The 27,986-nt window shown below is 51.5% G+C and overlaps 1 protein-coding gene across 1 annotated transcript; it reads left to right on the top strand.

The window, feature by feature from the left end:
- Window positions 1-858: 858 nt before the first annotated feature.
- Window positions 859-27,783, top strand: NUP160 (nucleoporin 160). Its single transcript, XM_054828106.1, has 35 exons — window positions 859-1,082; window positions 1,273-1,483; window positions 2,873-3,095; window positions 3,325-3,403; window positions 4,218-4,332; window positions 5,070-5,228; window positions 6,032-6,109; window positions 6,336-6,433; window positions 7,245-7,329; window positions 7,791-7,859; window positions 8,521-8,604; window positions 9,497-9,667; window positions 9,798-9,897; window positions 11,537-11,702; window positions 12,337-12,452; window positions 12,556-12,716; window positions 14,040-14,173; window positions 14,505-14,575; window positions 16,112-16,271; window positions 16,934-17,003; window positions 19,725-19,823; window positions 20,145-20,264; window positions 21,147-21,242; window positions 21,354-21,448; window positions 22,171-22,267; window positions 22,354-22,459; window positions 22,584-22,744; window positions 23,264-23,324; window positions 24,075-24,185; window positions 24,997-25,120; window positions 25,836-25,937; window positions 26,265-26,406; window positions 26,671-26,796; window positions 27,060-27,164; window positions 27,323-27,783. Exons 1-35 carry the CDS (start codon window positions 880-882, stop codon window positions 27,407-27,409), a joined length of 4,185 nt encoding a protein of 1,394 aa, XP_054684081.1. The 5' UTR covers window positions 859-879; the 3' UTR covers window positions 27,410-27,783.
- Window positions 27,784-27,986: the final 203 nt, after the last annotated feature.

Here is a 27,986-nt window from a genome sequence, read left to right as displayed (position 1 = left end):
TGTCCCCGGGGCACGGCCGTGCTGGCGGCTGCCGGCTCCTTCGCCGGGGCTGAGGCGTGGGGACCAGGCGGGTGCCGGAGGCTGGCACGGTGGGTGCCAGCAGCGCAGTGCCCGGCTGGGCAGGAGTGGGAAGGTGGCGCATCTGGCGGTGCGGGTGGCAGCACCCAGTGGGCCCTGGGGCGGTGGGTGCTGTCTGGGGGGACACACGTGGCGGCTGCAGTCCCCCTAACCCAGCCCCTGTCCCGTGCCCCTCTGCCCAGACCCCCTCTCCCCAACCTTCCTCCCCAATCCCCCCACCCTAGACCCCTCTCCCAGGACCCTCTCCCCTGTCCCTGTCCCCATGTCCCCTCCCTACACCCTGTCCCCCATCCCCAGACCCCCTGTCCCTATGTCCCCCTGTCTCCATGTCCCCTGTCACCTCCCCAAAACCCCCTTCCCTGTCCCCAGACCCCATGTCCCCCTGTCCCCATGTCCCCTCCCCAAACTCTCTTCCCTGTCCTCCTGTCCCCTCCCCAGACCCTCTCCCCTGTTCCCATGTTCTTATATCCCCCGTCCCCTCCCCAAATCCCTTCCCCTGTCCCCAGACCCCCTGTCCCCCATCCCCTCCCCAGACCCCCTGTCCCCTTGTCCCCAGACCCCCTGTCCCCCTCTCCCCTGTCCCCCCCTCCCCGTCCCCCTGTCCCCCCCTCCCCGTCCCCCTGTCCCCTCCCCAAACCCTCTCCCCCTCCCCTCACTCCCCTTCCCCACCTCTTCCCCCCGCCCGCCCACTAGGGGGCGCCGCAACACTCTTCCCCCATAGCCCCGCCCCCTTCCCGTCACCCTTCGCGCCTCCCTTCCCGTGATGCCCCGCGCGGGTGAGGCGGGAAGGCGGTGGGCAAGATGGCGGCGGGTTTAGCGGAGCGGAGTTGTCTGGAGCTGAGCGCGACGGTTCGGGGCCCACCGCGAAGGCCTCGGGAAGTGGTTTTTACCCCACCGGGGACGACTCCCCTCCCCGTCGGTCGTTATGGAGATAGCGCGGGTGGTTTCTGCTACCAGGAGAGCGCACAGCTGGCCGCCGCTACTAGGAATCGCTTCGTGCGCTGGTGAGTGCGGGCCCGGGGGGTAGGCCCAGCCGCGGAGGGGGGCCGGGGGCAGGCCCTAGGGCCTGCCCCCGGCCCCCCTCCGCGGCTGGGCCTACCCCCCGGGCCTGGTTGATCGTCCCCTGCTTTGGCCCGCCTCTCCGCCCCTGCTTGTCCCCGCCATCCTCACGCCTCCCCCGGTCTCTTCCCTCAGGACCACATCGGGAGACACAGTGGAGTTGGTGGAGGAATCTCTAGACGTTAACCTACTGAACAACGCTGTACGCCTCCACATCCAGGGTTGCCCGTTGCTACCGGGCGGTGTTCACCTCTGCGAGGTGCAGAATCACTTGGTTGTCCTGCTGATCACCGGGCAGACGGTGCATCGCCTGCTTCTGTCGCATCCCGCCCGCATGTACCGCAGTGTGAGTAACGGGGTGGCTTTTCCCTGCTTGGGTCAGCCACTTGCTTCGGTCTTTCCCCTCGAGAGCCCTCAGCGAAGCTGCTAAGTGCATTGCAAAATAGCAAAGGCCTTGGAGTGCTTCTCAGCACGGGCACAAAGTGCTGCTTCCCACCTGTACAGCTTTTGGCCATAATAGAGTTAATTTTCATCGTAGTAATTTGCGTGGTGCCATGTTTTGGATTTGTGACCAAAACAGTGTTGATAATACACTAATAATTTAGCTTTTGCTGAGCAGTGTTTGCACAGCCTTTTTTGTTTCCCGTTCTGCCCCCCACGTGAATAGATTTGGGGGTGTGCAGTGGTTTGGGAGGGGGCGCAACCAGGGAGATGACCAGAACTAATCAAAGGGATGTTTTTTGCTGTGTAAAATCATGCTCAGCAATAAGAGAGAAAAGAGGGTTTTAGGGTGGGTTAGCCATCTTTTGCTCAGGAACTGTCTGGGTGACGGTCGATCCAGCCTTTGTGTCCCTTGTTTTGTTTTCTTCTCTCTTCTGCTTGTCTCTCACTTATTAAGCAATTATTTTTATTTTATCTTAATGCCCAAGTTTTCTCACTTTTATTCTTCTTTTCCTCTTCCCTCATCAAGCAGCCACGTGCTGCTTCGCTGTTTCTCACTCCGGTCCCCAAACGAGCGGCTGGGGGTGGGCAGGAGGCTGGGAAGGGACACAGCCGGGACAGCTGATCCCAGCCAAGGGGATGGTCCCTGTGCTGTGACACTGGTGACACTGAGGGAATTGGGACACGTGACCATTGCTTGGGGGCTGGCTGGTGAGGGATTGCCTTGGCATCGCTTTGTTTGGTTTTATTTTCTTCACTTTCTTCTTTCCTTCGCTTATTAAACCATCTTGATTTTGATGCACAAGTTTTTGCTGCTCTTATTCTCCTGTGACTGATGAGAGTAACCTGCCAGCTGGGTCAGGCCACCACAACCGATCTGTTTCTCTGGTGGGGATTTGTACCCTGGGCTGGAACCCCCTGGTGTTTCTGGAGCCTGTCAGATTCTCCTCAGTTTTGGGACTCATTACCAGTATTTTGCTAAGAGCTGTCTTGGAGCAGCTGATGGACTGCGGGACTCCTTTGGGGGTGTTACAATATATGAGGGGGGGAGAAAGCGAGCATTCTGCTAGAAAATTGCAGGTTTTGCAATCCCGTTCCTATCTGCTCGTAAAGAGCAGTGGTCCTGGGTTAACAGTAAGGGAAACAGGAGCGGGACTGATGAGAGTTCTTACCAGAAAAATCCTTTTTATCAAGTAGCAGCGTCGCAGTTGCTGTTCCACAGGTGTCTGGCTATTTTTTCCGTGCCTTGTGTATGTGTGCTCAGGATTTGTACTCTGCCGTTTCCCTCCTCCAGGAGCTGATAACAGAGAGCCAAATGCAGTCCGTGTTTACAGATATCGGCAAAATCAACTTCAGAGATCCTTCGAATTACTACGTGATTCCCAGCGTGCCTGGCCTGGCATCTAATTCTGTCGCCTCGGCAGCGTGGCTCAGCAGCGAGGGGGAGGCTCTCTTCGCTCTGCCCTCTGCTTCGGGGGGGATCTTCGTCCTTAAGCTGCCTCCTCACGACGCGCCTGGTAAGGAGCGGGAACAGGCTGACTCCTTGCAAAACGCCGTTCAGCGTGGCATTCCCTCTCCTAGCTTTGAACTTTGCTTGAGATGGATTTTTGGCGTGTGTCGTACAAATTCACTCCACGCATTCAAAAGCTTTTTTACATCATGCCTGTGAAGCCCCTTGCTGGTGGCAGTAAATATTTTGTTAATGAGTGCTCAATGTATTCCTTAATATGGCTTTTATTTTGAAAGGAACGGTTTCACTTGTGGAATTGAAACAGAGCTCAGTGATGCAGCGTTTTCTTACCGGTTGGATGCCAACTGCCATCAGGTTAGTGCCCAGTGACGAATTAGTGGAATTAATTTTGTCTTTTTGATTCTCTCGCCTAGAGTTTCTAGCTGAAGTCAAAGACAGACAAGTCAGCATTTATAAATACTCTGCCAAAAAAGTTAACTGGGTCGCAGGACCTATCACAGTGCGGAAGTTGGGACTTGAACACTGGATTAGTTCATCTTAATGGGGTCCTGCTGATTCTGTGTGTCTGTGTCTACAAATATGTTATATCTAGTAATTGGCCTCGAAGGATTTGCCCAGGATGTGGCTCACTGCCAGCACAGATTAAGGATTACAACAGCTGTATGTTCTTGCCCTTGTTCTGAAATGTCAGGCTCGTTCCTGACTGGCAGAGGTTACGTGTAGATGACACGGACACTCTGTTTGCAGACTGGGCTCCGTGTTGGATTGTAATCGTTACAGTATCTTAGAGCGCACAACCAAATTCTAGGCCCTGTTACTTGGAAACGGGAGCGAGTTCCCCTGACACCCTGAATGATTTTGACCATCGGCGGTGCGTTGCTTGGGGCTGGTTGGATCCTTGCTTCCCTCTGGGTCCTTTGCCCGTGTTCCGCGAGCATTAGGCTGGGGCTGGGAAAGCCGGTGATGCGCTTTGGCTCTGCCAAAGCAGGTGAAGAACTGGGTGTTACTGCTGTGTTGGGCCCACACCGTCCTGCAACGCTGCTCGCTCCTCCTGGTCTCGCACCACTGATTTGTTTTTAAACGCAGTGCGATAGAAACCCTGTGCCTCGGATCTATGTGCTAGCTTTGATTTTCTTTTAAGCTGTTGAAATAAACTCTGTATTTTCAGAGGTGACTGTGGCCCATCGGACCTGCCTATCAGCCTCTCTGTTCACTGCCTAGATCACGATGCCTTTCTCTTTGCTCTCTGCCAGGACCATAAACTTCGGATGTGGTCCTATAAGGTGAGCGAGGCCTGAATTCGGGGGAACGGCATCTTCTGTCACCACTCAGGCGATAGCCTGAGGCTTAAGGAATAAAGGCTGGGTGGCTGGCGTAGATTTGATCTGCCATTAAATTGTGGCTGCAGCTTCTGCGTGCTGGGATTCAGGGCGATTTGTTGTGGCGTGTGTTTGTAACTGCGTTTGGAAAGCGGGTGGGTTTTCTCTACAGCAAAGCCTTGCGCGTAGGGTAAGAGGCAGTGTTAGGTTATTTACAAATGTACTGGAGTGTTCAGGAAGGCAGGCAGGAGCGTTTCAAGAGCTGAGGAGGCACGCCAAATGGATTTTCTAATGTTTTAGCAGCGATAAGAGCGTCTTTGTAACATGGCTCCTTGTCAACAAGAAGTTAATAAAAGCCTCTGCTCGCTGCATGCCACTTGCTCCAAATATCAGTGCCAAAGCTAATCGACCAGCACAACTGCTTTCACGGCTCATCTGCGCTGGAATGTGTGTGTGCATTACAGGAGGGAGGGGAAGGTTTATCGTACGTGCCTGGGCTCCGAAAGCCCGTGTGCTCGGTGGGAGAGGGCACAGGTGAGACGGGGAAAGCTTAACAGTGGTTCAGGTACACGTATGGATGCTTTGCTTACATCCTTTAGGGGAAGATCTGGGCAGACTGACCAGAAGGATGAGGGAGAAGGGCAGTTTCTCAGTCCTGAGTTTGTCCTCTGCTGCTTTCCTGATACCTTTATTTTGTGTAGGATCAAATGTGCCTGATGGTTGCAGATCTGCTGGAGTTCATGCCGGTCAGCAGGGACCTGCGGCTTGCAGCTGGGACTGGGCACCGACTGCGACTGGCCTTCTCCCAGTCCCTGGGGCTTTACCTCGGCGTGTACATGCATGCACCCAAGCGAGGGCAGGTATGGAGTGACGGGCCTTCCTCGCTGTGAATGTATCGTTCTTGGGCTACGTGGAAAATATATCATTCCCCCTTGGATTTGGGTCTGTAAGGCAAGAAATAGGGAAAAGTTTCATGTCTGACCCTGTGGAGAGAGCAGTACTTTCTGAATAAACAAACATTTTTATTTGCAAAGCACTGCAAGATGCATGTGCTCTTGCCTTGGGAGTGGAACTCCCTGTGTGACTAAGCTGATCTGTGCTAGTTCACTTGTTCACCTCCTGTTCTGGTAGGATCCCAAAAGCACGTATGTGCCGTGAGAAAAGGAAAGGTCCAAAAGGAGCTACAAGCATGGAAATACTGATAGTATATTTATGTAGGGCTCCTGGGACCGTGTGAACGCATCGTTGTGCGTTGCCAAATGTTGACTTCTGTAGAACTTCTGTTTCTTGCGGTGAATAATAAATTTAGCAGGACGGGAATGACGGCACAGAGTAGTCTCATCTGTTGGACAGCTTACCCTTTCCAGTCTCAGGGGGATTCACATGCGAAGTAGAAGCGAGTATCGCGACTTGTGCTGTCCCGCTAGTGCTCTGCTTGCCCTGGTGGGAACGCGCAGAACTTAGTTTGCAGCAAGTGACCTGAGGATTCAGGGCTTTTCGGGTCTGTGGTGTGATCAGCTCAGCCCTCCTGCCCTCAGCCCGTAGGGGTCTGGTAACTGTAGCATCCAACAAGGAGACGGACCGGAGAGAGGAGCTTCCCCGCAACATGCTGGTTATTAGCGTAGCTGTCCTTTAGCAAATTACTTACGAGATGTGTTTGTAGTTCTGTGTCTTCCAGCTGGTGAGCACCGAGAGCAACCGCTACAGCCTTGACCACATATCCTCCCTGTTCTCCTCGCAGGTGAGTGTTGGGGCCCGGCTGCCCCAGAGGGCACTGAGACAAGAGGGAGGATTGCTTCCTGGGAAATCAGAGGCCTGGACTTGTGGGGATTTAACTCTGAATAAAGGATTCTTACCAAAGCATAGTTAAATGATACGAGGGAATGTTTTCCTGCTGTTAACTACACTTGTCTCTCTGCTGTACTTGAATTTTTGATAAGAAGGTAAACATGCCCTCTCTTTCCTAGGAGACTCTCGTTGACTTTGCCTTAACCTCGACTGAGATCTGGGCGCTGTGGCACAACGAGGAGAACCAAACTGTTGTGAAATACATCAACTTTGAGCAGTGAGTTTCTGCACTGAATTGTTAGTGTTGATAGCCTTGCGGGGGTAGATGCTGCTCGTTAAAAGCACTGATCAAGCTCCTCGACTCTTCTCCTACCCTGCTTCGCTGACTGAAGTGTGCGGAGATGCAGCGGTACCCAGTTCTTCCTATTGCAGTGTTTGTGTCACGTGCACAACTGTGTCTTCCTGCAGTGCAGATTACATGGATTTCTTTTTTGTTCTTGTTTCGTTTTGCTTTATAGTAAAACGACAGCTCAGCTGCAGGAATGTGAAAAATGTAAAAAGCCGAGTGGCGGGCTTGCCAGGAGTGGAGTCTGCTGTGAGGGCTGTACTTCACCGACAGCTCCTTCAAAACATAACCAGCTGGTCCCTTCCAAGAAAGATGTTTTGAGGAGACCAGTGATGTGAAAGCATCAGCTCTATAAAGCTGAGGGGGCAGGCTTGGTGCACAACCAAACCAGGGAGTTAAATTCTGGGTAGAAAAATGCTGTGAGTGTGCACGTTTAGGCAGAAGAATCTACTGGTTGGTTTAAGAGTTGTTTGGTGACCACATGTGATAGGGAGAACGTCAATATAAATTAAGGAATCCGATCTGTTTTGTTAGCTCAGGGCTGGGAATGCTGCCGTTAAGCTCTCCTGTCGCTTGTCACTAGTGAAAGCTCCTCTGTTACCAGATCTAAGGGGCCATGGTTGTTCTAAAGTCTGTGATTGGTGGTGAAAATGTGACAGGTTTGGTTCAGGTGCCTGCTCCACAGTGTGCTGTGTTGGAGCACTGCAATGCAAAGCTGTTTCTGGTTTTATTTTTCTTCCAGAAATGTTGCGGGCCAGTGGAACCAGGTCTTTGTGCAGCCACTGCCTGAGGAGGAAGTGACGGTTCGACACGATCAGGACCCCAGGGTGAGCCGACTATAAAATAGCAACAAGAAGTGATGACGCTTCTCTGCCCAGGAGAACATTAAGATAGTTCAAGTGTACAAATTATATTGATACAGTCTTAAAATTACTCCAAATGAAAGGGGACGAGCCTTAGCCTCTATTACCACCGCATTAAAGCGCTAAGCATGGTTATCAAACCAGAAGCTGAGGGATGAGGGGAATTTCAAGTCAGCCAAGAGAGAACCTTGAGACATGTGAATAAACAAGATCTGGAGTGTGTGGAAAGGAGTGTTTGATCATGGGAACTGCTAAGGGGTTGGAAGGGGAGAGGCTGGAGCAGGGTCTGGGTGTGAACTGAAGCTGGAAAGGAATACAGATCCAGGGGATGAGCTTGAGAATGGGAGGGAAGAGCAGCAGCAGTGTCTTAAATGCTCTCCTCTTGACACGTGTTTCCTTAAATTGCAGTCTTCTTCTCTTTGCAGGAAACCTACCTGGAATATCTCTTCATGCCTGGCCGGTTCACAAATGCAGCTATCCAGAAGGCTTTACAGGTTAGTGAGAGGGCATTTGGTGCGCTCTCTGTTCAGCTCCTCCTTCCTGGCCTTTTAGATGTGAGGCAGTGGGATTCCTTGGAGCTTTTGGCGGGCATCAGTCTGCATGTGATAGTTTGTAGACCTGTCAGCAGTCACTGAACCAAGTCAGCGGCTGTTGTGCCGTACTTCAGCCAGTGTGTGCTGATGGCGGGAGGCAGAATGTGGTTTCCAGAAGATCTTTTCCGTTAGGATAGCAGGTTGCTGAGCTTGCTTTTCATTGCCCGCTGCTTTAGCCAGGTGAACGGAGACTCTCAGCCCACTGTAGTGCTGTTTCTCAGAACATACCTGCTCAGTTCTGGCTCTAGGACTGTGGAGGGCAGAGCAAGGCAACATGCGGTGCCTTTTCAGGAAAAATGGAAAAGCCAAAGTTCTGCTAACTCTGACCGTATTGATTCTTTGTGCTGTGACCTTACAGAGGCCTATAGCAACATAAAAAGAGTGAAGCTGGCAGTACATCAGTGTACCCCACATTTAGCAGCCAGTCATGTTTCTTAATGATTTCATCCCATGAAGTGCTGGCTGATGCTCTCATGTTTGCTTTACGTCACTAAATGCTGCTTGAACCTTGGGGAGACAGCTCTCTTGCTTTAAAGTAAAAGTTTACTTTGCTGCTTTTCAGATCTTTTCTCAAGGAACTGAGAGACACATGGATCTGACGTGGGATGAGTTAAAAAAGGAGGTTACCTTAGCCGTGGAAAGCGAGGTGAGGTTTATTTTATTTTTCCACATGATGTTTTCTTCTTACATCCATCGTATTCAGTACTGTGATGGTTTGGTGAAGTTAAATGAGGTGCAAAGTGACCCCAGGCTTTGTTTTGTCCTTTGTCTTTCCAAAGGAGTTACGTGACTTTTTTAAAAAGTACAAATCTTCATCCTTCCTGCCTGGCTTTTCCATTCCCTCTTCTTTTTTTGGAGTCCTTTCTTCTTTCCTGGTGTTCTCCTGCCTGTTCCCTGGACATGCTTTGCTGGTCACGCATCCCGCAGTGCCCATTCTTGGCTCCCTGTGCATGGGTGCTGGCCACCACCATGCAGGGCTGTTGCTTATTATTTTGGACACCAGAAGATAATCTGTTTAGGGGACCTATCTGAAAGATCAACTGGCTGTCCTTTTGGATCTGAATTTCCCCCATTTTATTCTACTTCTCCAGATTTCCCTCTGATATGTCTGATTCTCTAAGCCAGCAGTCCTTCCACCTGTGGTTCATCCTTGAGGCTGCTTAGACTGTTGCTAGAAACGTCACCAAAAAAGGCACTTTGTATCCTCTATAGCAGTCTTCATGCATGAGGTTTTTGAAGAGATCTGCAGTGCTGCCCTTGATATCATTGGTGCTGCTTTATCTAAGGTTGTGTAGAAATGGTTCTGGTGGGTTTGTTCCCCTTGCTGTTTGCTGTGTGATTCACTGCTGTGGGGAAAAAAAGCCTTACATTTTGATGATAAGGTGGCGGGGAAGAGAACCGTAACTGGTGTTTGTAAACCTTCACCATGTAAAGGTGTGACACTGGTCATGAGAGACAAGACAGCAGTGTGAACGCTACAATTTTTCTCTCTGGTTCCCTGCCTGTATTAACCTGAAGTCTTGTTTTGGTCCCACTAGTTCCAGGGCAGCGTGACAGAATATGAGTGTTCGCCAGAGGAGTTTTGGCAGCTGCAGGTGGAGTTCTGGTCCAAGTTCTATGCTTGCTGCCTTCAGTACCAAGAAGCGCTCTCACGGCCCCTGGCCCTGCACTTGAACCCCTACACCAACATGGTGTGCCTGCTGAAGAAGGTGAGGCTGAGCGGCAGCAGCTCTTTGGCCACTGCGGCCAAACTGAAGCCGTGATCTCCAGGGAGGAGTTTTTCTGACTGAGGTGTGGATTTGGAGAGCTCAGAGAAGGACTTTCTCCTCACATTTCTAGGGCTCCCTGTCTTTCCTGATGCCCTGCTCCTTGGTGGACCATCTCTATCTCCTCTCTAATGAGCACCTCCTGACTGAGGATGACGCTGCCATCTTTGATGGTAAGTGAGGAGACATGGAGTTCTTTCATTGTTGGAGGCTGAAACACTGCATGTCAGGGAAGTTCTGGGCAGAGGGCTGTGGGAGTTTCCATAGCGGCCTCTTGAAGTGCTCCTGCCTCCATAATTATCTACACGGAGGTAGTTTTCTTATTTTCGCATTTGTAGGGAGTTTTATTTTGTAAAACCTGCCATTGTGCTCAGCCACGAATTATAAAATAGCATCAAGGCTGCAAATCTGCTGTGACTCATTTTGGATAACTTAAAAAGGAAGAACCTTAGATTTCAGGCTGTGTGTTGCTGGGTGACAAGGACCTGTGTTGGTGGATCCTTTGCCCTTGTGGCCTTACAAACTACCTGTGTAGGCTGCGGTTAGCTGGTGCCTTCTTCATGCCAGCTCTCCGTGGGACGGATCTGCCAGGTTGGAGCTCAATTTGTGCTGGCAGGTCCCCAGTCCTGGTGGAGAGAGCGGGATGCAGCAGCTCGTGTTTCAGCGCACGTGGGTGACTCCCCCATACGAACCCTGCTTAACGTTATCTCGGCTGGGTGCTTGCTCGGCTTTGCCGTCCCTGTCGAGAGCTGCAAGATCTGCTCTGACTCGGTGCAAGCGGTTCTGTTTCATAGAATTCCCCAATCTGTGTCTTGCTACTGGAGTAAACAACTCCCTTCAAAGATTACAGAAGAGAAGGAAACTTGTGATCCTCTAAGCACCCTGGGCTCAACTGCCCGGTTCTGCAAACTTAGTTTTTAGTGAAATGTTTTTATATAAATGTTTTCGTGTAAGCTGTGGAGAGGAACTGTGCCCGTTCTCATCTCCGGGAAGTAAATACCAGCGTGCGCAAACGTTGTCATTAATATTGTCGCCACAGTGCCCTCTATGCTTTGCTGGTCATGGAATGACGTTTCACAGGAAAAAGGCAGTGGAAAATGTTCCCTAAGCTCCACTTTCATGCTCGAGTGATTTTTTTATATTTTTATAAAGAAGAATCCGTCATCCATTTGGTTGAGCTATTTCTGGATCTGAGGGAAGGAAAGCTGGAGGCCTGGGCTGGGTTTGGGAGGCTAGCAGTTCCTGCCCTGTCTGTTTCAAACTTCTCAAAAAAAAAAAAAAAAGTGACTTAATTTTAAAAACGCATACATAAAGGATTGCATTGCAAAGCAGTGATTTAAACCCTTGGTACTGGATTTTCAGATCACTTCTAAGAATGTGAAAATCCTCTCTCAGCTGTGAGAGGTGGTGCTGCAAACGGATAGCTGCTGTGAAGAGAGTGTGTTCTGCTCAGTAGAGCTAAGCCGAACCGTTTGCTCTGGGGTTTTTTTTTTTTTTGCTCTTATACTGCACTAATTATTTCCTTTCAACCTGTGGCTGGAGAAAATTCCTTGCAGGGAATGTCATTGTTTTATTGTTGCATCAGTATTTTTTACTTTTCAAATAGTAAAGCCCAAATCTTTCCCTTGTCAACTCCTATGTATTAATTTGGCTTCGTAGTTAACAGGGAAGGGTCAGTTTGACATGCGGGACTGAGACCAATCTGCTACTAGTAGTTTGCTGATAGAAGCTGAACTAACTGGGTTTTGAATGGTCCTCCCACCTTCGCTTTGAAATCTCTTGTAAATATACAGTTAGATTCTTTCATTACAGATTTGGAGATGTCTCGTGATGTTGTCTGTCTTGTCCAGTGCCTTCAACTGATCGGAGAATCAATTTCCATGGAAATGGCATTCATCATGGAAATGGCTTGCTTCCGCCTCCAGCCTCCAGAAAAGGCTGCAGAGCAGATCCTGGAGGACTTGATAGCTAATGACACGTAAGGAGATGTTTCTGCAGAAGCTCCCCTGCAGGGAGGCCCGGATGGCTGAGCAGGGATTGCCTGGAGCCGTCCTTGAATTGTCATCAAAGTGCATTTGGGATGTGCGGACTCTCCCTGTGCTGCAGGAGACTTTTCCAGGTCTCCTCAGAGACGGGGAGCTGTGGGTATTGATGACATTAGCAGGGTTTTCCATCCAGGACCCTCTTGCTGTAGCCTGGGGCTCTCCTGAAAAGATATTTTTGGGACTCTTAGATGAGAGAGAGCAGAAGAGAAACAAGTTCCTATTAGGTGATCATTGCAGTGTGGAAAGCAAGTGCCATCAGACGATAGGTAGAGGTCAGAGCCTTGGTCAAGCCATGTGGTTACTGGGCTCACCTCCTGAAATCATTCCCCTGTGGAATGCCAGCTATCCGACTGTTATTTCCTGGTAGCCTGGGGGAGTGCAATAAATAGACTGGTCCCTGCAGGCACTGTAATAAAACTCCAAGCCAGAAGAGGATTCCCTTCAAGAATGTCCAGGCTGATCAGATACGCTGAGAGAGGAGCGCTAAGGGAGGAAAGGGAGCCCTCTTGAGTTTAAAGCTCATGTGGCTTAGTATTAATATTATTATTAATTATCTTTACTTTCCAGGGAAAATGTGATGGAGGATATACACAGCAAACTGCAGGAGATCAGAAACCCCATCCATGCCATCGGAGTGCTCATCCGAGAGATGGACTACGAGACAGACACTGACATGGAAAGAGGTGAAATCTCTATGGCAGTGCGTTTGGGCTGGGAAAGCGGCGGCTCAGCAAGTGTTCTTGTCCGTCTGGTTCCTCCCCTTATCTTGGTGATTTTATCTTTCAGCTCATCATCTAAATATGCGCATGAACCTCACCCAGCTGTACGGTAGTGGTACCGCTGTCAACGTGGTTTGCTGGGGGGTGTGTAAGATTGCCACGATCCGTTTCCTGATCTGTCGGGACCTGTTGATCCTCCAACAGCTGTTGCTGCGGCTTGGAGATCCTGTGAGTACAGCCCTTGAAGCTACTGCTACGCTCTTTGAACTTTTGGATCTGGGGTTCTGCTGGTGCCAGACTGTGAGCTCTGTCTCTTCCCATAAAACACTGGAGGCTGTTTGAACTAGCCCAAGGCTTGGACAAGCCCTGTTCTCTCCTCCAGCCGCTTTTGTCGTTCTAAGCAAAGCAGTGGTGCGCTGCGCTCACACCCTAACTGTCTCTTTCCATGCTGAGCATCCAGGAAGCAGGAAGCAAAACCCTCTTTGCAGGAGGAGGGCATCGTTTCCAGCCTCCTGTCTGAAACGGCACTGCCTGAGCACGTACAGTTCTCCCATCTATTCCCCATCCCTCCCACACCACCATGCAGCCCAGCACGCAAATGATTGCAGCCTTGTTCTCTGGCAGCGCAGCACCTTTGCGTCACAGCAGCGGTGTGTACCCAAAGGCCGTGGTTTCATCCTCTGCGAGGCTGCTCCAGCCAGTGCAAACAGCCGCCGTGATGGCAGCTGTGTTTGTGGTCGTGGGGCTGGGCTGGGTCCGTCCCGTTGGCTGCATGGCTGCACAAGCGATGGTGCTGATGGTTTGGGTGGACGCAGGGGAGTGGCACAGGTCCCCAGACAAGAGGAGAGTTGTTTAAACCAACATTGTTTACCTGGAAACAATGCTTCAGTAGTTGCTTGGTTGAAAATAAATCCCCTTCTTCCTGGATAAGGTTGCCCTGGGAGCATTTAAAGCCCATTGCAAGGTGCCCTTCTGGAGCCAGGCTCTCTCAAGGCACGTGACCTGCTGCTTGCTTGATGACGAACTGCTGCTTTGCCACCTCAACGCGCTTGTGTCCTTCACAAGCACAGATTGCTTTTCCTCCCGTGTCACCTAGCCGTGCTGCTCTTGGCTGGAGCGTGCAGAGATGCAATGCCTGGGCAGCAGGACCGGGCCGCGAGGTGGTCTCTGCAGCAGAGCCGCGATTTCACTCTCAGCGCTGTTGTTACAGCAGTGCAAAGCACCTTTTTGGAGGTGCTGGTGTTTGCAGGCTAGAGAAGCGCTCAGAGCACACATAGTTTTGTTTGTTAAACTTTCCCCGTGGGGTCTGAGCCACCAGAATAGCTAACTCAGCCCTTGGTCCTGAGGCAACGCTGTAATTTGTGCCTGGGTTATTCTGGCACGTGCAAGAGTCCTGCTGGTCTCCTGGGTGGGTTGAGTTAACTGCTGGGCTACTCCTCACCTTGGTGTTGGCAGGAGGGACAAGCTGGGCCTGATAGAGACCTCACCGATTGCCCTTGTCCTGCCATCGCTCAGCCTCTTGGTGTGTCAGTCCCTGTGGTTTGCTTGCAGGTGGTTTTGGGAGGGGGACAGCTGTTCCAGTCTCAGCAGGACCTGCTGCACCGCACCTCTCCCCTGCTGCTGTCCTACTACCTGATCAGGTGGGCGAGCCAGCGCCTGGCGTCAGACGTCCCTGTCGACACGCTGTAAGTCTCTACTCTGTCCGTTCTGACTTTGAATGATTGTAGGTTCCTGCTAAATCCACCTGAAATGCCCTTCCTGGTATGAAAAGCTGGTGGTTGCAGTGGGAGTATCACTCTAGGAGTCAGGTTGTGCTGGGGAGGGTGGTTTTTTGGTTTTTTTTCTTCCATGCTTTGAGCTGACTCTTTGCCTTGTGCTAATTCTGCCGTGTGAGGTCTCGCTGTTCTGTGCGCTGTTGCCTTTTTCAGCAGTAGGAGTCACTTGAGTTGAACAATGAGCACAATTAAAGCAGGAGGCGTTTTGTTGTCTCTTCACTGATGGCTTTTTCTTCTCTAGGGAATCTAATCTGCAGCATCTCTCTGTGTTGGAGTTAGCAGACACCACTGCTCTAACACCGCATAGACTAGGTAAGGTGTCCGCAGTTCATCAGCTCTCGGTTTCTGTTATTTATACCTCTTACACTCTGCGTCTCTGCCACCCGAAGGAAATGCTTTACGCAGTGAGCTAATGGAGTGCCTGATTGAATGACCCTGCTTTAAGCGGAGATGTTTATCACGCTGTCCACCAAAAACCAACAACAACAATGAAGTACCTTGTAGCATTGGACTTGGACCAGAGATGTGGATCTTATTCTCAGCCTGAGAAGGATGGGAAGGCCTCGCTCAGCCAAACGTTATTAATTCTGGCCCCAGCAATATCAGCCAAGTTCATCTCTTGCTCTGCACGTTGTGGTGGCTGTACTGGGTCAGACCAGGTCTGCCCTGCTCGTTAGCCTTTATTTCACAGTGAGCAGGAGCAGCAGCTCGAGGAAGCAAGAGAATGTAGAAATACTTCCCCAAAACACGCTTGTGCTTCCAACGCTTTGCAGTTCAGACCTGAGTGTTGCTCACAGCCAGTGTCTCGAGGGGGAAATTGCAGCTGATAATTGGTTCGTGTTTTAAAAGTCTCGCTGCGAAGACGTATGCTTTGGGTTACTGTCTTGGGGGAGAAATCCTAATGTGGGAGGACGTAAGGCAACGTAATTAGGAGGATGCGTACCTTGAAGTGGTTACAGAGGGAGGTGTTGAGCAGGGTAGGGGAGAAAATGTGCAGGTAAGAGCCTGCTGTGACTAGTCTGCGTGGCACTTCGAGGCTGAGACGCTTCAGAGGGAGCTGAGAAAATCCGTGACAAACAGGCAGCGGTGCCACATGTGAAGGGCTGTGAGCTGGGGAAGAATTTCCTCCGCTTGCTGTCAGGCCTGGGGCATCTGTGCTCTTTGTAAGCAGGCTGCGATCTTCAGAGCCTGAACTCTCCCTGAATGAAAGTCTCGGTTCAGGAGGCAGTTCCCTCCACGTAAATGTCAGTGCATGAAAGCGAAATTGAAAACATCCTTTGTGTGTGCCAGTGTCGTGGGTTATTTCTTGGCCCGCTCATGAGGAAAGTCCTGTTTGGCCGCTGTGCTTCAGGAAAAATATGTGAAACGTGGGGAAGATAGAAAGGAGGTGGCAGCTTGGGGAGAGGCGTTAGAACAGTTAGCTAATGGGAGATTGGAGTGCTTAGGGTGCTGGAATGAGGGAGGGAGGCATTTGAGCAGAGCCAGATAGCCGAATCAGCACTCCCTCAGCCCTGCCCTGCAAAACACTCGGTCGTACTGGAAAGCTGCAGATGGGTTGTGAATAGTACAGCTAGAGAGAGAGCGCGGCCCTTTATTTTTTTTGTGGTCTAATTGAGTTGCAGTTAATAAACATTGCAGTACGTGGCTCTTTGATCTCCTGCTACTCCCTCTGACTTAACCAGACAGCAAGAGAAATCCAAAACCAACAAGTTTGAGTATTGAACGTGCTTATTGTTTTGCTCTGACTTAATCCCCGACGTTTGGGCTGATGAGCACAGCACGGTGTAGAAAGCCTGGGATCTCTGCTGCAGGCCCTCTTCTCAGTGTTTCTTTAACTTGTATTTTTAGTATCCGGCCCTCAAACAATTGTGGAGCTGTTCTTTCAGGAAGTGGCCAGAAAGCACATCATATCTCGACTCTTCTTGCAACCGAACACCTCTTTGGCTGAAACAAGTTTGAACTGGCCCCATCTCATTACCGCAATAGTGGCTGACTTTCTGCCGCTCCTGTATCCTTGGCCGTAAAACCACTCGCTCTCGCTGGGCTGTAACCAAGGGGAAGTTTTTGTGCAGCGTGGCAGTGCCAGAGCCCCTGGGCGAGTTGTGCGAGATCGCGCGGAGGCTGCGTTTTGCGTCCCAGCGATGAGGCTGGGAGTGTCAGTGGGACTGCGGGAGGAGGGCTGAGGTTAGCAGAGGGGTTTGGGTGGTGGGCTGCAGTGTGCATTTCCACCACTGAGCCTCGTACGGTTCCAAAATCAATGTCTTCCACACCCAAAGTTCAAAGACAAGTCTCCTGAACAAGTGACTGTTGTTAGTGTTAATGGGATTTGTGAGTATTTTAAGATTTCACAGAATCCGTCCTGTTTAGGTGCACAATAATGGATTTGAGTTTTTGACTTTAAGCCCCTGAGCTCTAGCAACTTGACTTGGCGAGGTGTGATGCTGGGAGATTTGGAAGGGTAACAAGATTTGGGCAGTTGTGGATTAGATGTACTAATGGTTTTGTTCTAATATGGATAAATCTTATTACAGAATAATGACTTGTATAAAGAGCAGCTTAATCTTCTCTCGTTTCCCCCCACAAACTGAGCGCCAGAGGTGTGCCGAGTTTCAGACTAGTTCTCCAAGCTCTCTGGACTGGATCGTCCTCTGTTCCTTAACCTCTGCTCAGATGGCCCAGCAATCCTGGCTTCCTCTTCCCCGAGTGCCTGATGGGGAGCTGTCAGTACACCCAACTGCAGGTGAGTGCTTCGCGCCGGCTCTCTCACAGAAGCTGAAAGGGGAAGAGCAGGAGCGAGTGCAATAGTCTCTTCCCACATGTGGGTGCAGGTCTGTGATTTGGCCGATGCAGAGGTGTAACGCAACGTGAGCTCCGTGCGCGACCGCCTTACCTCTGCTTAGAAAATGCTACCCAAAAAATCATCTTTCCAGTTGGAGTTTGTTCTGCTTTCCCCTAGTCGCTGCTCTCTGAGCTCAGATGTGAGCTAATCTCCCCAAGGATGCTCTGCTCCCACATCTCCCTTTTGGAGATGATGGGCTGGAAGTTTGTCCTGCAGATGAAATGGACTGAAAGGAACGATTCTTTTGGAGAATTGTTAGAAATCTCTCCTGTAATTATTGCAGTGTCAGCACAGTGAACAAACTGTAAGGTAGCAAATATCTTCCATCTTCCCCTTGCATCCCTCTCGTTCCCTGAGTGTCCGCCTCGACCTTTACTAACAGAAGGGCTTTTTGCTAAATATCTCCTACCTAGAAAATGCCACAGAGAGTTTGTTGAGGCATGATTCAAGACGGCAGTCTTACACATTTCCTCTTACCTGTTTTTGAGAAAATCCAGGCATAAGTGCTCAGGATTATTATATACCCTTTTCATGGAGCAGTTCAGTCTCTCAGGGCTTGTCTGACAGCGTGATAATGTGCGCAAGAAACGTCTTTGCGGAGCTTGTTTAAATATCACAGCAAGCCCGTAATGCAGTAGCTTGTTAGCTGATGCACCCGTAGCCTTTTCTGCGGTGCCGTTGCAAACAGATTGCCTGCGGGACTGGGGGGTTCAGAAGGCTGTCTTCAACCCAGCAGCAGACGTACCATTTCAGGAGGGCTCATCTATTTCTTAAATATCTTTACTAGTTAAAAAAAAAAGGTGTAAGGAACATCCGTCATCTTTCCCTCCCCAGCTGCGCTCCCAGCATCCTGGTAGCAGGGCAAGTGAACTACTTTTTGTCAGGTGTCTCTGTAGACTGCTATATTTCAGACCACTGTTTCTCCATCGTCTCTTCCCGTGCTCTTCAGGGGCTTGGTAGTTGTAGCTGCTTGTGCTCCAGTTCTGAACTGCACGATTTCTTGTCTGCAGCGCCATGTGATGCATTTCATTCCCCGGCTGATGTTGTTCCTCGAGGCATGCAGGGCTAGGCAGGCCGTTATTAGTGACATGGGGTTTTTTCTGTGCTTAGCAGAAGCTTTTATTCTCACAGTCACTTACACCTGGGGGCTGAATTGCCTTCTTTTGTGCTCACGTTGCTGCTGAGAAGAATGTCAAATCTGCAGAGCTTTTGAGCCAGGAAATGCCAGGATGGTTTTGGGCAGCATCGTTCTGCCTCCTGGCATATGTGCACTCTCGTGGCGCGAGCACGCTTTGAATTTCCTTGCATTGCTTTCGCCTCACTTGTGTCCCGCCTTGAGGAGATACAAGAGACTTTTATCTCTGCAGGAATGGGCTCTTCCTCCTCCCCGCTACCTTCTGTTACGCTTACTGATCCCAGTCAGTCACGTAAACTTGGATTAAGTGCATTGACCTCAGGGAGCTAACACCAGATTTGCTGCGAGCGTGAGCACGGTGACCCAAATAGAGGTGAAGATACAGGAAGCACCCTGCGAGTAACAGGCAGGCACAGAGAAGGTCTAGTGACCAAAGCACTGGCCTGGGATGAGGGCCAAACCTCTCCTTGTTGCTTTTTCTGTGTGACAAGCTGTTGAGCAAGCCTGGAGTGGGATTTATCTGTTGTAGCTGGCTAATCTGTGTGGTGAATCCGGGCTCAGAGGACTCGCCACGTGGCTTTTAGCTGACCTGTGGCTGGGGTAGGCGAGGCATGTGTGCTGGTGTGGTTACGCACTCACAAAGGTGCAGGTTGGCCGGTGAGACCTTAGCTTTACTGCCAGGTCCTGGCTTCTACTCCTTTCCTGCTGAGTCCCAGAGCCCTGATAGTGGGACATCTCTGCTTCTCCAAGTATGAGGAGCATACGCCACTCTCCCAGGCACTGGGGATGCCAGCTTTTGAGTTTTCGTCGTGCCTCCTAGCTGCTTCTTGATAGGTGATGACACTTTGCAGCCCTTATATTATCCCGACAGAGCAGGCACGGGGCCAGGTTGTGTCCTGTCACCCTGGCCAGCATCTGTGTTGTGGCTTTATTTGCTGTGTGTCCTTGGTGCCATCAGTGCTCCACCCCATGCCTGTCACTTTGTTGCTGTAATCCATGGCCTTCCTTGGCTGCTCTCCCTCTCCTGCCCTGCTGCTGCTCTTCTAATGCCTGCTTTGCCTCTTCTCCTGCTGCCTTCACACATGTGTGCTCCTGGTCAGGCTCTGTGCATGCCAGAGTAACCTTTCCTTTGTGGTTCCTTACTTCAGGTTTGCAGCGGTTGTAGAGAGCATCGTGTCTGATTTTGGGGGATGTTGGGTGCTGTTTCTGAGGCACTTCTTACAGACACTGGAGCTATTCAGAGCAGGTTGTTTCCTGGGAGCATGGTGGGGGGATGTCTCTCCATCTGTGCACCAAGGGGACATTGGGGCTGGGGAAACCAGCCCTCTAGCTGGAAGAGTGGGAAATTTTGTGAGCACTGCAGCTAAAAGGGCCACCAAAACAGTGCTTTAGTGTTAGAGACCTAACCCTTCTTCTGCTACTGGGTGCCTGCAGGTCACAAGCGAGTGCTGACCTGAATTGACACTCTGGTTCCTCCTCTCCTGTAGGAATACATTCGCCTGCTGCAGCCGTGGTGCCACGTGAACATGGGCTCCTGCTGCTTCATGATGGGCCAGTGCTACCTCGTCATGGGTGAGGGGCACAAGGTAAGGCCCTCATCTCCTGGCACTGCCTCCATCTGGGATCTGGGACGTTTTTCCTTGGGAAGGTGGAAATGCACAGGCAGGGCCAGCCTTGTTTCTGCTGTATAGGACAGGAAACTCTTTCTCAAGCTCTGCCTCCTTCGGGCAAAGAATGGGATTGGAGGGGGACGGTGGGATCTGTCCTTGGGGAAGTTCTCGTTAGTTTGGGGCCAGCAGGTCTCATACACTGGAGCTGGAATGGGCAGCACTATCCTCTCACCAGTACAGCAGGCTGGATCGATTCCCCAAGGGGCACATAGAAACTGTTTTCTGGTCTGCTTCTAGGCTTTGGACTGTTTCTGCCAAGCTGCGTCAGAGGTGGGAAGAGAAGAGTTCTTGGACAGGCTGATCCAGCCTGAGGAGGGTGAGATGGTCTCCACTCCGCGCCTGCAGTACTACAACAAGGTAGGGCTGAGCTGCCCCAGCATACACGGTCCTGACCAAGTAAATTGGCACCAAATCGTTCCACGCAGACACTGCTTGGAGAGAGAATTCCCGCTTGGTCCCTGACTTTGAGACTCAGGAAACATACTGGTTTTGAGGAGGTGAAACCTCAGTGTAGTCTGTTTACTTTCTTTGCAGGGGTGATGATGAGGTGACTACAGTGTGACAGCTAGGTACTTTCCACCTATTAGTCTCCTAATAGCAGAGGACTTTGTTATCCAGCAGAAAAAGGCAGGGTGGTATCCAGCCGCTGGAGGCAGAAGCCAGACATGTCCAGGCTAGATGTAAGATGCTGCTTAAGGGGAAGGTTATTAAGCTTTGAGGCAAATTAAAATTAATGTCTTTAAATTGAGATAGGATCTCTCTTCTTGCATAATATCTTAGTTTGGACAAGCTGCAAGCTTGGACCACGGTTTATTGTTAGAGATTCCCTGATTTGAAAATGCAGAAAACAGAAGGATTGTCAGGTGCCCTTGGAGAGGGAACTTCTCTCTCTAATACAGCTGCGTGCGTGCTTGAGGACAGGATCTCTGTCGCAGGGGTTCACTGTAACTGTCAATGCTAAAATGTTTCAGAAAACTCACATGTGCGGAGATGAATCCTCCAGAAAACCCGTAGCCTGGACCTGTTGTGCTGGGATCTGATTCAGATCTCTGTGACTTACCAAAATCTTGCCTTTTTAAAAAGTCTAATTGCTTAGAAACATCAGCAAAATCGTTTGACTGCTCTTCTGCTTAGTAGGGGCAGGAGTAGCTCTTAAAAACAAACAAACAAAACCCCCTCACCAACCCGACCCGTTCTTCAGCACTGCTGTAGCCAGTGCTAGAGTATTGTCTTCTCCAGGTTCTGCGCTTGTTGGACATGGTTGGTTTACCGGAGCTGGTCATCCAGCTGGCTACTCTGGCTATCATGGAATCGGCAGATGACTGGAGAAGCCAGGTACAGGTCGCTCCTTTTCCATGAAGATGTTTCTCCAGGGAGCTTAGATGGGACTTTGTTTTTAGATGTATAACTTAAAACATGCTGCTTTGTGCTCTTTGGTGTTTTCAGGCTACTTTGAGGACGTGCATCTTCAAACATCACTTGGATTTGGGACACAACAGTGAAGCATATGTAGCCTTAACGCAAAACCCAGATCCAAGCAGGTAGGTGACAGTTTTATGCCTTTATGCTCACTTGTCTCAGAGGTCCATGTACCAATTTTCCCATCAAACTGAAAGGAAGATTGCACTTTAGGGTAGGACATGGCTGCTGTGTTAAGAGGTTCTGGTTTAGCTTGTGTAAAGGTGTGTTTAAAAAGGCACATTTCATTTTTTGTAAGAAAAGTTGGGATCGGCACTACCTGAAAAGAGGAAGCGGTGGGAAGGAAATGAAGCTGATTCAGGGAAGAGCCAAAAAAATGGCTACAGAATTGCACGTGGCGTTGTATTTTGCAAACCTTTAGGAGTCCAGTCAGTTTAGTTTAATAAAGACTTGGGGTTGAATTGCAGTTTGAGTACCTTCTGGGAAATGATCTGGGCAGAGGAAGCTTCACCCTAGCAGAGGAGGATGTGATGACCAGGAACGGCTGGAATGGACGCTCAAAGGAGAAGTAGGAATGTGTTTTAATTGAGGCTGAAGAAAATCTTACCCAACAGGGCTGAGGGAGGGATACTGCCCTCCTGAGAGACCCTTGCAGAGAGGAGGATCTCTGCTGTCCAGGACCTTTGTTTCCAGCACAGGAGAAGTCTGAAGGGACTTCTTGGTTCTAAGCCAGAAAAAAACCTGCTGTGGAGCTTGTCACAAAGCGGCATGTTCATGTCTTAAAGCCTGCACCCTGGAGATGGGTTTGTTTCCGCTGCTCCAGAACGGGCTTCTCTCTCCGCAGGCAGCTGGACTGTCTGCGCCAGCTAGTGGTGGTTCTCTGCGAGCGTTCCCAGCTCCAGGACCTGGTGGAGTTCCCCTACGTGAACCTCCATAATGAGGTAATCGGCCTGTGCTGGGAGGATGGGAGGCACAACTGCTCTCTTTAAAGGGATTTTCGACCCATTTGAGCCTCTGTGTGCTGCAGGTTGTGGGGATCATCGAATCTCACGCTCGAGCGGTGGACCTGATGACCCACAATTACTACGAGCTGCTGTACGCTTTCCACATCTACCGCCATAACTACCGCAAGGGTAAAGCTTGGCGTGGGCACGTTGTAGCGTAACAGCCTGCCTGCCTGGGAAACTGCTTGCCCTATCCCTGCGGGGTGGCCTGTCCTGGGTCTTGGCTGATGTATTATTCCCCTTCCTTCCTCAGCTGGAACAGTGATGTTCGAATACGGCATGCGCCTGGGCAGGGAGGTGCGGACGCTCCGAGGGCTCCAGAAACAGGGAAACTGTTTCCTCGCCGCTATTAACTGCTTACGGTTGATCCGCCCGGAGTATGCCTGGATAGTGCAGCCAGCTTCTGGAGCTGTGGTAGGAAATGCTGAGCTTGCTACGGAGCCTCTGACCTGAGCTACTGACTCGGGGGACACTTACAGCTGTACATTAGGGAAGGAGCTTCCAAAATCCTTTCCGACATCGGTTCTATCCCTCACCCTCATGTCATTGCCCCTTTTTGGAGCAGGATGGAAGCAGGACAACTTTTGGGAGGGGGCTGGTGTATGTATGTGGGAATATATCAGCTTTTGTTGAAGACAGAGCAAATCTTTTTGGGGAATTTGAACAGCCGGAAAACCAGTCAAAAAGAGAATTACTGTAACGTGGTTTGTGTTTCAAATCTGTTTGTGGGGAGGTGGTGACCGTAGCCTGATCAGCTAATGCTGTGCCGTGTTTCTGATAGCCAGAGATAAATGTAACCTGACCTGCCAAGTGGTGGTATGGCTTTTCTGATTCAAATCAAGGCTTGAAATGGAGAGCTGGGGTTGCGTCGGGTTTTTGGGTTTTTTTGGAAACCAGGTGGGCATAAACCCTCTTTCTGCTTTTTCCTGAAAGTACGAACGCCCTGGAGCATCGCCGAAGAGAAGCCACGATGGGGAGTGCACAGCTGTTCCAAGTAAGTGCCCGGTCCTGGTGCTTCCTCTGACTGTTGTGTCCCCACAGCCTTTCCCCTGGCCTCGGAGCTCTGCTGCTCCCGTGTGAGCCGGGAGATGGCTCAGGGCAGCTCTCACCTCCGTCAGATCAATAATTTGGGGGATTTTAAGCTAGTTAACTCTTCCGGTGTTGGTGTCTCTCAGTTGCGATATGCGTGCACTCCTCTGCAGTTTGCTGTCTTGTCAGCGCTTTTGCTTTCAGTGGAAATAACTTGTAATTAAAAACAAAAAAAAGCCTTTGTGAGGCAATTTCTAGTTGTTCACGACTTTTGTTTGTGCTCTTGGAAACCCTGCTGACATAGTGAGTCTGTGCTGGTAACATCTCCACTCTGTGTCTACCAAAGCACAGGATGGTGGGGTCAGCTTAGACTCGTAATCCTCAGCATGATGGTAGAAAAATATAAGGTCAGGCATTTATTTTTAAAACAATTATTTCTGAATGAGCTCTTTTGTAGCATATGCTTGGCGGTCACAGCAGCAGCTGTTACCAAACATTAGAGAACATCTCTAATGGAGGAGGAATGGGAGGTTTGTCTCAAGGAGATAGGCACAGTTCAAGGTAGCAAGGAAGGGGCAGCAAAACCTGACCCCTCCTTTGGTGCTTTCTGTGGTACGACTCCTTTTAGGATGGCAGAGGGGTGTAGACATTTTGCACAGTGCCCCAGGAGCCCTTTTTTACAATGCTGAGAGCCCTTTGTGTCCATCTCTCACAGCAACTCACCAAATCGAGATCCTGGAGCTGGAGGATTTGGAGAGGGAGTGTGTGTTGGCCCGGATCCGGCTGACTCTGGTACAGCATGACCTGTCAACAGCGGCTGTGGCAGGTAAGAGGGATGCAGCGCGGCCACCTCTCGCTTCCCTTGAGGTTTGTGCTAGTTACAGCGCTTTCAGTTGTAGCTCCGCTGAGGAAGCAGCGATTTTGTTCTGACCCAGAGACAAAGCCAGGAGCTGGCAGGGACCATTCAATTCGCCTCCACAGTGTGAAATCTTGCTGGAAATTGCCCCCAGATGAAGTAGAATTAGAAAGCTCTAGAACAAAGCACTTGCTGCGAGGCTTAAATTATTGTCCTGGACAATCCTGCTTCATGACATGGTGTTAGCTTGTCAAAGTTGTTTCTCGCTGGGGAGCAGAAAGCTGTGACCCCCCCCTCCCCCCGACCCTTTAAGAATGTTCTGCCGCTCTCTGGTACGAGTTATGCAACATGTACACATTTTCCTCCTTTAAGTAGCAGGAGGAGATGACTTCCCAGTAAGGGATTGCAGGGAAAGGATCGAACAGCTGGTTTGAGGGCAAACTGGAGACGCAGGGAGCTGAGCGCCACAGTTTCATCTCACCTCCTGCCGCTGCCCCTCCTGCCTGCACTGGCGGAGCTGAGCAGATGCCTTGTTTGCTTGGATACAGGCCCACGGCGCCAGCGACAATGCTGTCCCCTCCCTACTCACCTAAACAGCGGCAGCATTTGGCTACGGGCCGTATGTTCCTGCCTGTGTCCCCTCCCCAGCTGGTGCATGATCAGGGACAGCTCCGTGGGTCGGTGAAGAGAAGTAATTCTCTCTGAGTTGTGCAGGGTTAGGCCCCAGTAAGCACTGGGGTGAGACTGGGAGAGGCGCTTACCTGGTCTTCCTTCCCTGCAGGCAACTCTACGCCCGAGGAAACGCTTGCTCTCCTGGTTCGGGCTGGCCTCTTTGACACCGCCGTCACTCTGTGCCAAACGTTCAAGCTGCCCTTGACGCCCATCTTTGAGGGACTCACTTTCAAGTAGGTAGCGAGCTTCTCCTCCCTGCCTCGGGTAACGCATGGCTGGAGAGACGTGCGCTGCGTGACGCTTGGCAGGGCACAGCTCGCAGCTCCCCAGGGTCAGAAGCCAGCGCTGTCCTGACCTGTCTGCTCGCCATGGCTGTTAACGCTGCGTACAGCCTCAGCAGCTGCTGGCATTGTGGTTTTGAGGGTGGAACTTGCTCTTCAGACCTGAAAAAGAAAAATAAGGGAGCCTTGCTGAGCAGGTCATGGAGGGGAGAGATTTCCCCATGACTTCGGGGAGAGAGCTGGCATCTGACAGCCTGAGTGGCTCTCAAAGAGCACTTGCTCTTCTGTCTGGTTTCTGTGCTCTCATGGCTCATCTCTGACCCCAGGATTCCTCTTCTCCTTGGCCTCTCCGTGTCTCCAGAAGATGCATTGTGCCTGCAGAGTTGTTCAGGAGCTCTGCTGCAACCTGTTCCTGCGGCTTGGATGCACAGAGGGCATCTCTTACCCAAGCTTGCTAACATCAGAGTCGCTATTAATTCCTCTCCAGCTCTTAGAGCAGCTTAGAAATCACTGTAATAGCCTTCTCTTCCTGCCAAGCCAGCTAATTCGTTGCTGTTGCTTGGGAATAGACCTGCAAGGGCTGGCTTTGATGCTGGCAGCCGTGGCAAGGCAGGGTGAAAGGGCTGGGCTCTGACAGCACCCATTTTTGCGCTGCTCTGTCTTCCAGGTGCATCAAGCTGCAGCTGGGAGGGGAGGCGGCGCAGGCAGAGGCCTGGGACTGGCTGGCAGCGAACCAGCTCTCCGCGCTGGTTACCACCAAGGAGTCCAGGTGGGTCCTTGTCCGTGGGGGAGAAGAGCGGAGCCACTCTTTACGAGGGTGGATCATTTCCAGAGACAAAAAGCCTTGCAGGAATCCGGAGGTTCATAAAAACCACTTCAAACAAATCTGCAGGACTGGGACATGGGGAGAGCCGTGCTTCCATGCTGTCACCGTGCTCTCCCCAGCCTGCTGTACGCAGCACACCCCACTTTGCTGGGCCTCGAGCACACGCGTTGAACCCGGGCAGTGGGACAGGTTCCCTGGAGCACGCTGTGGCCTGGCAGACAGCAGCAGGGGCTCCTGGCACAGGTTCCAAGGGGAAATATTGCCTTGCAGTGCCACAGATGAAGCCTGGCGGTTGCTGTCGTCCTATTTGGAGCATTACCCGTCCCAGAACAGCCTGTACCATCGTTGCGTCATCAACAAGCTCTTGGCGCACGGGATACCTCTGCCCAACTGGCTCATCAACAGCTACAAGGTGGGAACGGGGAGAGGGTGACTGCTCAGCGCATACTGCCTGCTGGCCAAAAAAAAAAACCCAGCTGTCCCAGAGCTGCCGGATCAACTTTGCTTCGCTGGGCACCTCCTTGTTGCAAGCTTTGCCCCACCTTCCCCTTCCCAGCTCTGGGAACTCATGCCGGATGCTTTGTGCCTGTTACTGAGGCTCGGAGCAGGTTCCTCTCAACATCGCGGCGGCTCCCAGCACCATTCCCTGGGCTGATGTTTCCCTCTCTGCTCGTAGAAAGTGGATGCTGCGGAGCTGCTGCGTCTCTATCTGAATTATGATCTGCTGGAGGAGGCTGTGGATCTGGTCCTGGAGTACGTAGACGCTGTGCTGGGCAAAGGGCACCAGTATTTTGGCATCGAGGTGAGCTCACCTGCAGCGTTGGGATGCGGTGGACTGTTCCTTGGGGCAGATCCCACTTGGGGTTTGGGTATCGTGCCCACAACTTGCGTGTGATGGTGCTTCCAGGAGAAATGGGTGTGGATAACGCACCCTGGAGGAGAAGGGGACCTCTCAGTGGGACGAGCAGGTGTTGGGACGCGGCGGTTGGGAGCTCTTCCTTGCCGTGGCTGCAGTGAGGAGTGTTTGCCATGAGCACAACACAAGGGTTCCTCTCCCCTCTACAGTTCCCGCTGTCCGCCACGGCCCCCATGGTGTGGCTGCCCTACACCGCCATCGACCAGCTGCTCCAGGCGCTGCGGGAGAGCACCGCCAACCAGTACAACGTCGTGGTAGGTACAGCTGCCCCGGGGAAAGGAACGGTGATGGCAAACACCCTGCGGGAGGGCCTGCTCCTGCCCCAGCGGAGGGAAAGCGGGAATGGGGTGCGGGACGGAGTGGGACAGGGTGGCAGCCCTCGTCTCTGATGCCTGCTGTGCCCCTCGCCCAGCTCTATCAGAAGCTGCATGACAAGATGGAGGACTACCAGCAGAAGGTCAGCGTGGCCACCCGGGATCGCCTGTACCGCCGCAACTAGCAGCAGCCCCGTGGCCCGGCCTCGGCCACCACCCGCAGGCCCCCATCCCCGCCCCAGGACGGTGCCTGCGTCAAGGTGACGTCCCCCGGAGCTGATGCCGTCCCACCCCGCGCTGGCTCAGCCGGTGGTGCTATTTTTACTCGTCATTTCCGTAAGGGTCCAGTTCGGGGAGGTGGAGTTGCACCTTCAGCGTGTCACCTCGCTGTCCCTGTCCCCTCTTGGGGGGTAGTCAGCAGTTAGCAGAGCACTGGGGTGCGACTGTCACCGCGGCGGTCCCCTTGCTCTCATCCTGTACCATATGCAGCAGGTTTTGGCGTTTCTTTTATTTATTGTTGTGTTTTTGGATGAACTTTAATAAAATCAAAGTGTTATTACAGGTCTGTGTCGGGATGGGTGGCCCCGGGAGCACAGCGGGGATTTCTGGGGGTCGAAGGGTGAAGCAGGTGGGGGCTGCAGGGCTCCTCTCCTTGCCCTCCTGCACATACAGCCCTTTTCTGTAGGGAACTCTCTATAGGACTATGCTATAGGGTAGTATGGAGCCAGGGACAGTGCTGTGCCATACTGCAGCGTGGAGCGA

Source organism: Grus americana, chromosome 5, assembly GCF_028858705.1.
Source record: "Grus americana isolate bGruAme1 chromosome 5, bGruAme1.mat, whole genome shotgun sequence".
NCBI lineage: Eukaryota > Metazoa > Chordata > Aves > Gruiformes > Gruidae > Grus > Grus americana.
Note: the sequence above shows the minus strand (reverse complement) of the source record. Positions and strands in the feature narration are given on the sequence as shown.

Excerpts from the sequence above, each read along its gene's own strand:
- NUP160 (XM_054828106.1), top strand. The coding sequence starts at position 880 with ATGGCGGCGGGTTTAGCGGAGCGGAGTTGTCTGGAGCTGAGCGCGACG. Across the intron at positions 25,938-26,264 it reads GTTACCACCAAGGAGTCCAG|TGCCACAGATGAAGCCTGGC; the intron begins GTGGGTCCTTGT and ends ATTGCCTTGCAG. Across the intron at positions 27,165-27,322 it reads CCAACCAGTACAACGTCGTG|CTCTATCAGAAGCTGCATGA; the intron begins GTAGGTACAGCT and ends CCCCTCGCCCAG.